Genomic DNA, 8,936 nt, shown 5'->3' with positions numbered 1-8,936 from the left:
TGAGTGTGTGTATATGAATGTGTGTGTGTATATGTATGTGTGAGTGTGAGTGTGTGTGAGTGTGTGTGTGAGTGTGTGTGAGTGTGTGTGTATGTGTGTGTGTGTGTGTGTGTGTGTGTGTGTGTGAGTGTGTGAGTGTGTGTGTGAGTGTGTGAGTGTGTGTATGTGTGTGTGTGAGTGTGTGTGTATGTGTGTGTGTGAGTGTGTGAGTGTGTGTATGTGTGTGTGTGAGTGTGTGAGTGTGTGTATGTGTGTGTGTGTTGAATCGATACACGCCACCATCATTTCTTTTCATGTCAATCCATGTGAACTTGTTGCCCCCCGGCGCTGCAGACCTGACGAGCAGCCGAGTGTGACGGAGGGATGAACTAAAGGGAGAGAGGTGTGTGTGTATGTGTGTGTAAGAGGTTTGTGTGTGTGTGTGTGTGTGTGTGTGTGTGTGTGTGGTGGTGGTGGTGGTGGGGGGGGGGGGGGGCAGACAGGTTCCAGCTTCATACACATGGATTTCCTCCCGTGTGTTGCCTCTGATCGTTGAGCGTCCTCCGCTTCCTGCCGGAGCCGCCGTTTGTGCTAAAGCTCCGCCTTTAGTCGGAGGTGAGGAGGATCGATGGCAGCAGTCTGACTAATGACGACTCATCTCCGACCTGTAGCTGATAATGAGGCGTGGAAATCAACCTGCAGATGAACCTCAGTGCGGCGACGCTGTCAAACACCGTCCAGGTGAAACAGCAACGACGACACCTGAACCTCACTGAGCTTTGGTCTGTGTCCGTTCTACAGCTGCTCACCGCAGCTTCCAACAAACAGGAGGAAACGCTGCATGTGTTGTGGACTATTTTCAGCAGCGGATTAATCAACACTTGGATTGTTACAGGTGCAGTGAGGACGTGACGACATTTTCATCTCACATCTCTGTGACTTATTTTCTTTTACTTCATAAAGGATCAGACGGGTTTATTTTCTTGCACACAAACTAGAGAAACCAAATCCTGCAAGGTTTGGATGGTGGGTCCAGGTGGGCGGGGCTTGGTGACTGCTTTGTTGTGACATCACAAAGTTCCAGACGTCCTGACGGCTGGTTTTAAGGCTCAGTTTCTGAATACAGGCTGTGTGCATTTCTCTGTGGACTGAGGCTTTGATACTTTCACAGTATTAATATAGAAGCTAGAGCTGATCTATAATCTATAATCACACTACACATGGACACAGACCTGCAGACTGGAGGAACTTTAAGTGATTTTGGTTAAGACAGACCAGTTGTTTAAGAACACTGTTTTACAGTCAGCGGTCTCTGCAGGAGGATTAAAACGTCTCAGTCTGTGTGAAGCTTCAACATGTTCTCACTGTATTGAACCAGACAGTCGATCGATCGATCTGAGGCCTCAGACCGTACGTGTGAGGGAGGAGTTCCCCCCATCACCTGGTCCCACAGAGCGAGGCTGGAGGTCTGATGAAGGAGTCTGGTTCGGCCTCCTCGCCGTGGTTTTGATTTGTTTGGCGTTATGCTGATGAAGCTGCCGTTTTCTCCCCTGGGGGGTTCACACCGACACGGTTTTACCAAAGCTCTCCAGCGAGGGTCGTTGGAAATGTGATTCAGAAGTCTCGGGGGAAATAAACTCGCTAGGTGCTGCTGCCGTTTGCCCGTCAGCCAAAGTAATATCCTCAGCCCATTAGGCAGAGCAATAATCTCCATGGGGCCCAGCAGGAGGACGCCCGGCCCCCCGGGACTCCGAGCGACGCCCAGGGAGAGTCTGCGAGGGTTTATGAGGCCACTGTCGCAGAGCGGTCACGCTCAGAGTCAATGTCCTCATCGCACAGATGGTGAACAGCAGAGAAGCTGTCCTCTGTCTGAACATGAGTCTGAGGCGTCTCCATGGAAACAGTGTTTTCCACACGAACCGCCCACTGACACTTTTTCAAACTAAATCCATCTTCGTCCACGAACACACCTGAAAACACACCTGACATCAGGAGACCGTGGGTGTGATGTCATCGTTCCCAAATCTGTTTCTGTCCGCCCAGATTCCTTTCACTGTGTCTCTACTGCCCCCTGCTGTCGGGAGGGAGAGAGAGAGGGAGAGAGAGAGAGAGAGGGAGAGAGAGAGAGAGAGGGAGAGAGAGAGAGAGAGAGAGAGAGGGAGAGAGAGAGAGAGGGAGAGAGAGAGAGAGAGAGAGGAGAGAGAGAGAGAGAGAGAGAGAGAGAGAGGGAGACACACACACACATCAGTACTGAAGCAGCTTCAGGTTTCATATTTGATCATTGATGTATTTTATGATTGTTTTATGATATTTTACTGATGCATTTCTTCTGCTGAAGTTTCCTGATCATGATCATGTGACACCAGGAAGAGATGTGAGACGACTAAGAGAAGCTTCAACACTCTGCTCCAGGTGAAAGTGTCAACATCTCAATAAGATGCTGAATGAATTTACTTCAGGGATCAATGAACTCTTATCCTTATGATTGAATTAGTTGACTATATTTTGTTTAATTGATCTGATCTTGATCAGATAAATGCAGCGCTGTCAGAACAAAGGAGGCGGAGTCAAAGTGTAGAGAGCAGAAAACCCAAATACATCGTGAAACGAGCCGACAGGACTGATGGTTCACAGCTGTGTGTGTGGAGGGGGTGGGGCTTGTACAATAGGTTAAAGAGCAGAACATGATGGATATGATGTCATTAGAGGAGGGAGGCGGGGCTTTAATTTCCTCTCTGTGCTTCATCTTTATTAAGGTGGTGCAGCCGCTCGATGATCAGAAACACAAACACCCACAAGTCACAGCGAATCTGGTTTAAAGGTGTTCAGGAGGGTCAGGGTCTGAGAACAAGAGGGGTGCTCTGATCTGAAGCCTCCCAGTCCAACCACAGCCTGAGCTGCTGGATCCTGCTGGTCCTGAACCAGTACCTCACAAGTTCTGGTTCTGAGGTGAAACAGGATCTCTGGTCTTTGGTTTCTCAGTAACTCCTGGACTTTTCCTCTGAACGTCCTGAACTCGACCTGGATGTGAAGATGAGATCTTCACTGTTTGACCTGCAGCCTCCAGGACCTCTGATGAAGACCAGGCTAATTCACTTCTTCAGGTTGGGGGGGGGGTGATTAAAGTCGACCTTTGAGTGTGAAGAAGAGAGAGAACGAGCAGCAGGAAACAGACAGATGAGAACTGACAGAGGAGAAGACTAAAGAAATCAATCGGCTGCAGATCAATGACTATTTGATTTATTTTTCTCCAGAAGAAGGTGAAGACCCCCCCCCCGGCCGATATCCTTAAATCTAAATAAATGAGTGTGATGAGGAGAAACAGCGTTGAGGGAATTCCTGACGCACCAATCAGAGCCTGAGGAAATGGTTTACTCAGGGTCATCAAACTTGGCGGTCATGGGAATCGAACACACGGCACTCCTGTGTCACATTCCTCCGTCCACCACCAGCTCCTCCTGACGTGGACCTTGTCTCCTTATACTACGTCACCGACACTTTTCATCATCACTACGACTAGATGTCGCCTAGCAACAAAACCTAACTATGATGTCATAATAACCTGATGTTTCTGAGTGTATATGATGCTGAACAGTGATATCAGTGTTAGTAATGCTGAAGTATTGATGACCATCAGACTGTCATGTGACTTTGTGTTTTATTTTTTACACTGAGGTGTTCCTAAACTCATCAGACTCATCAGACTCTGTGTCCGTCAGAGTTTGGACGCCGGCGTCTTCTGATTGGTCGGAGCCGCAGTGATCGCTGTGGGTCGACCCCACAGCCGCAGACGGCTGACTCCTCCGTCAGGGGCGATGACGAGACGAACGTGACTGACAGGTCGGGTCAGCGTCAGCTCCGCCTCCCTGTAGAGATGCCTGTGATGAGGACGAAGCTGCAGCAGAGGAGGAGACGGCGGTGAGGAGTCTGTGCAGCAAAGAAAAAGGATTTCACTGAACGTACGAACCCACTTTCTGAGGGGGGAGGAGGACCTGCCATTTCCAAGACTTCCACCCGGTCCCGACTCTCTGAGCCTCCTCCTCAGGGGTCAAAGTACACGCCTCGATCCTGCAGGAGTCCGGGAAGTTACCTGGATGGAAAAACATTAGGTTCAAGTTCAGTGTCGCATTAGAGAATTTCTACGAGGCAGCTGAGGCGTCCCTCCACCTTTGAAGTGGTTGGTGTCGACCTCGACACTGCTGATCACTCCGGCGTGACCGAGACGGAACACCGCCCACTCCCAGCCAGGGACCTGCAGGATCCCCCGCTGGTCCACCTGCAGGAGCACAGGTAACAGGAGCGTTCACAGGCACAGGTTCATTCACTGAGGTTCGACTCGGTTCATTAGACTGTTATGAAATTAAAGTGACAGTTGTGTTTGTGAGACGTGGGGTTGAAGTAGAGCTGAAAATATTCTACATGAAGCTTCATTTAAACAGATGTTGGATTGTTTCAGTGGCGTCTTGAAAAAGTGTTCTGCTGGCCCCGCCCACAGCAGTGATGTCATCACTCTGCTAGTGTACCGGTCCTCCTGCTGCTCTCAACTGAATCTACTGCAGGAAACACACTGACTGAACATGACGACCACAACCATCCCTTCAAGGTTTGTATGAGTGCGATAAACCTTCAGTTCTTTGGGTCTGTCCAGTCTACGAGCCGTTTCCCACCCGTCAGCCATGTTGGCGGCTCGACCCAGACCTGCAAAGACATCACACCAGTGTCACCAGTGTCGCAGTCTGAGCGGCTGAGTCGACATAATGTCACATACTGAGATGATATATGAGACCTCATTAACAACGACAATAACAGCAAATATAAAAAGCTAATGTGCACTGATTCCAACCAATCATGTTGCGCGGATGCCCAAAGTGGGCGTCGCTGTAGCCGAGGCAGACTCCCCCATTGGTCAGAGCCACCAGGTCGACATCCTGGAGGGTGGAGACAGACGACCAGTCTCTCTGCCCGACGCCATACACCCGCAGTCTGGATATCCCTCCGTCTGATGACACACACATCCTGAACAACTCGAAACGTATCATACAACAGTGTGTGTGTGTGTGTGTGTGTGTGTGTGTGTGTGTGTGTGTGTGTGTGTGTGTGTGTGTACCTGGGTACATGTTGAGGCGCAGGTGTGTGACTCTGCGGTTGAAGTTGACCTTGAAGTAGTTGTGGCAGCAGTCTGAGTATCCAGGCCTCAGCTCAGACACACCCACCAGCTCAGGCCACGCCTCCGATTCCAGCTGTCAATCAGTCAAATCATTGTTACCACGGTGACCAGCTGGTTGTCAATAGTAATCTGGTGACAGCCCACTCTCAATGTTACCTTGGTGATCACAAAAATGGTGGGGTTACCTTGGCGACAGCAGCCAGCTGACTGTCGGAGGCGGCCATGCCGGTCCGGTCTCCCTCCAGGGTGAAGGTCGGGGGTTTGTCTGGAGAGGAACAGGAAGTCGTTAAGAGTCTGGTTCCAGTGTTCACATTCTTCTGTTCATACAAAAAGGAAACAGTTACTGTTTGTGTGAGTTACTTCTTCAAGTGTCAACAAACAAACAAACAAACAAACAAATAAACAAGTAGGCCGCGTCCTCTGAAGGAGGCAGCCCCTGAACTGAGACACAGCTAATGAGTATGAGACAGCAGTTGGTACCGAGACAGCCGGCCTGGACGGACACGAAGGGCGAGTGGTTTCCAGTGAAGAAGGACGTGTCCACATCGAAGCCGTAGATCAGCCCTGGGACTCCCAGCCGGATGATGCACCAGTCGTGACCTTCAACACAGAGGCAGGAAGAGTCCAACAGGTGCTGACAGTGAGTGAGTGAGTGTGTGTGTGTGTGTGTGTGTGTGTGTGTGTGTGTGTGTGTGTGTGTGTGTGTGTGTGTGCACGAGGATTCAACAGCTGTTCTGAGGTCAGCCTTTTAAAAAGAGTCACATCAAGGATCTTACGTCTCTTAATGAACCATTAAACTGTGTCTACGGGAGTTTTGATGAGAGGATGAAGGTGGAGCCTGAACACAAACAGTTGCTCAGTATTATTTTATCACGTTACACCTGCACATACTCTACATCAGCTGATCAGTGAAGGTGTTAGAGACACATTTGAGGTCATTTACAAACAGTGACTCATTACAGAGTTCGGTCATGGACAACTTTCTCTCACTGTGTAAAAAGTCTCAAACTGTCACCAGTGAGGAGCCGGTTTAAACAGTTTAAACATCATTCATTCGCGTTGATCTTTGAGTTTCAGACACTAACCAGGTCGTCTCTTCCTCCTCGTCTCCCATCCGTCCATCCACTTTCCAAACTCGGTGAAGGCAGAGGCGACGAACTGCGGCGGCTCCCTCTGTACAGACGTTTCAGTCAAAGTATAAGTCTGCTGACTGATAGATTAATCCGCCGCTGAAAATAGTCCCCATCAAAGGCACTATTTCCTCCTGTTTGTTCATAACTAGTGAAGAGCAGTAAAGAAACTACAGATTTACATGTTCAGTAGGAACCAATGGGTTTAACATCACACTTAGTCTTTATGGTTAAATAAATGTAAATCACCAAAGACTCAGCTGTTGATGGTAAGTGCAGCGGAAATTAAAGGTTTGTTGTCCTGAACTCGTGGGTCAGATTTGTACCTTCAGCAGGTTGGCAGCCGGAGCGAACCACTCGTCTGTAGCAAAAATAACCTGAAAACACACGATAGAAAACCAACAAAGGTTTGTTCTGTAAAAACAGTTCATTATCAACTCAATGTGTGGACGACACAGGAAACGCTTTTCAAGTTAAAGCAGTAAGTGTTCACTTACTAAACAAAGATATACAACAGGAGCAGAAACAGGAAAATGCTCTTAAAGTTTCAAAAGTAAAAGTTAAATTCTCCCTGTTACACTTTATATATTAATTATTGATTATTGATGTTACTGATGTATCCATGTTTAAGCAGAATTTGACTGTTTTGAATTGGACTGGAACTAATGATTATTTTCTTGATGGACCATTTGTCTAAGAAAAGTTCAAAATGATCACAAATAAATTAAAATGATAAAAGTTTTATTTTTAGAATTATATATTTACATTTTATATTGTCATTATTATTATTTGTGTATGTATGTAACACAGATTATAAAATATGAATAGATCAAAGTGCAAGATTAAGGTTTAGATGAAAAGGACAGTTTGGGCAGGTTTGATCTCCAGTGGGAGCTGGTTCCAGCTGGTTCCAGCTGGTTCCAGCTGGTTCCACCTGGTTCCACCTGGTTCCAGCTGGTTCCAGCTGGTTCCACCTGGTTCCAGCTGGTTCCAGCTGGTTCTAGCTGGTTCCAGCTGGTTCCAGCTGGTTCCACCTGGTTCTAGCTGGTTCCAGCTGGTTCTAGCTGGTTCCAGCTGGTTCCACCAGGGGGCAGCAGTTTAGTTTTAACTGACCAGCTCCTGCAGATCTTAGAGACCTATCGGACTTTATTTCAGAAATAATCTTATCTGATAACCCAGTGAGGACAGCGTTGCAACAATCGGTTCTGGAAGACATAAAGTCATGAATGAGTTTCTCTAAGTCTTGGTGAGACACAAGGTCTCTGACCCCAGATCTGTTTTTGAGATGCCAAGACACAGATTTAGTTTTATAAGGTGATAATATGTCAGATGTGTGAACAGGGAGGTGGTGCTGACAGCTTATTTATGATTCATCATAAAAAGCCACATGATAGGGAAGTCTGCTGCCGCTGCCTCGTTGTGTTATTGTCATATGAACACAGATCAGACACACTCATCTTCAGGCCACATGTTACATTTATGACACACATCTGGTCCTGTTGTTGACCTTGTTCATATGTGTGAGTGTATTTAGCTGATGTTCTGTGTTTGAGAGTATTTGTTTGGTGCAGTAAGAACATGATAAGCTCACGGACACTCACCCTCCCACCGACCGTCTCACAGGCCAGATCATTACACTGCAGGAAGTCGGGCTCCTCTGCCGCCTTCACCGCCGTTCTCCTCTCCGCCATGATGAGGTTTTACTCGAGAGTCTGTCAACGTGAAAGGTGAAGAGAAAAGTCGAAGCAGCTGCTCGTCCTGCTGAAGCCTGAAGAGACGGTCAGACAGCTCCTGTCCTGCAGCACAAAGGTCATCGGCTGCTCAGTCACAGACTGCAGGCTGTTTGTTTGGGGGGGGGGGGGGGGGGGGGGGCGTCACGTGTGTGTTATTTCATACAAAAACACAGGTGAAGCCCATAATGCTGTGGTAATACACAGAAGTGACCACATATCAGTCAAAGTCACACTGTTCATCATTAACTTTAATGACACACCAGGAAACTGACTCACTCAGCGACCCCCCCCCCCCCAGCAATTCAGGTGGAGCAAACATACCTGTTCATAACAGCTGTCCTGTCCTGTCTCGTGATGTCTGTCCCTCTGGTGCTGAAAGTCTCTCTCCTCCATCTTGTTTCTCTGTGTCCGGACATCTTCACCTTCCTCCTGAACTCGTGTAACGTGCAGGATGGAGGGAAATATCTGAAAGTCACTTCATGATAATCTTCAACATATTTACCATTAACTGACAACGACACAGTGACGCTGCAGAGTCTGTGTTTACCTGCCTCAGTGACGTCAGTCTTCCTGTCTCAGGGTCTGGACTGCAGCTCAGGAAAGGCGGGAACTTCGGTCCTGAGGAGTCGTAGTGTTTATTTACTGACCAACAGCCTAAAGTTCAAAAACATCGCGCTGCACGATCACAGCTACACTGCTAACTGCTACCTAGCTAGCTAACTCTAGAGGACAAATCATAGTGGAGTTACCTGTGACACCGAAGCTCCGCGGCCTGTGTCTAAAAAAAGAAAATAATCTATTTTTAATGAAGCTTTGTATCGAAGCTTGATTCGTTCTATCGAAATCACGTGACCAATGATGTCAGACGCTTCGTTTCACACCTACACTTACGTCACTCCATGTGACTGCTTCGAAATCTGATTCAAG

General features: G+C 47.9%; 1 protein-coding gene across 3 annotated transcripts; it reads right to left on the bottom strand.

Annotated features, from left to right (window-relative positions):
* Positions 1-3,618: 3,618 nt before the first annotated feature.
* Positions 3,619-8,634, bottom strand: allc (allantoicase). Of its 3 annotated transcripts, none has more exons than XM_056405024.1 (13): positions 8,557-8,634; positions 8,331-8,438; positions 7,878-8,115; positions 6,603-6,653; positions 6,232-6,319; positions 5,627-5,746; positions 5,332-5,411; positions 5,087-5,219; positions 4,823-4,978; positions 4,604-4,677; positions 4,147-4,255; positions 3,951-4,069; positions 3,619-3,874 (listed from the first exon to the last, which is right to left on the bottom strand). In XM_056405024.1, exons 3-13 carry the CDS (start codon positions 7,965-7,967, stop codon positions 3,695-3,697), a joined length of 1,200 nt encoding a protein of 399 aa, XP_056260999.1. In that variant the 5' UTR covers positions 7,968-8,115; positions 8,331-8,438; positions 8,557-8,634; the 3' UTR covers positions 3,619-3,694. The 3 variants fall into 3 exon arrangements, with proteins under 3 accessions (XP_056260999.1, XP_056260998.1, XP_056261000.1); XM_056405023.1 differs by having other exon boundaries at positions 7,878-8,072; positions 8,557-8,627; XM_056405025.1 differs by lacking the exons at positions 7,878-8,115; positions 8,331-8,438; positions 8,557-8,634 and having other exon boundaries at positions 6,526-6,659.
* Between the last annotated feature and the right edge of the window lie 302 nt (positions 8,635-8,936).

This window comes from Seriola aureovittata, chromosome 19, assembly GCF_021018895.1.
Source record: "Seriola aureovittata isolate HTS-2021-v1 ecotype China chromosome 19, ASM2101889v1, whole genome shotgun sequence".
Taxonomy (NCBI): domain Eukaryota; kingdom Metazoa; phylum Chordata; class Actinopteri; order Carangiformes; family Carangidae; genus Seriola; species Seriola aureovittata.
This window is presented reverse-complemented; position numbering and strand designations above follow the sequence as displayed.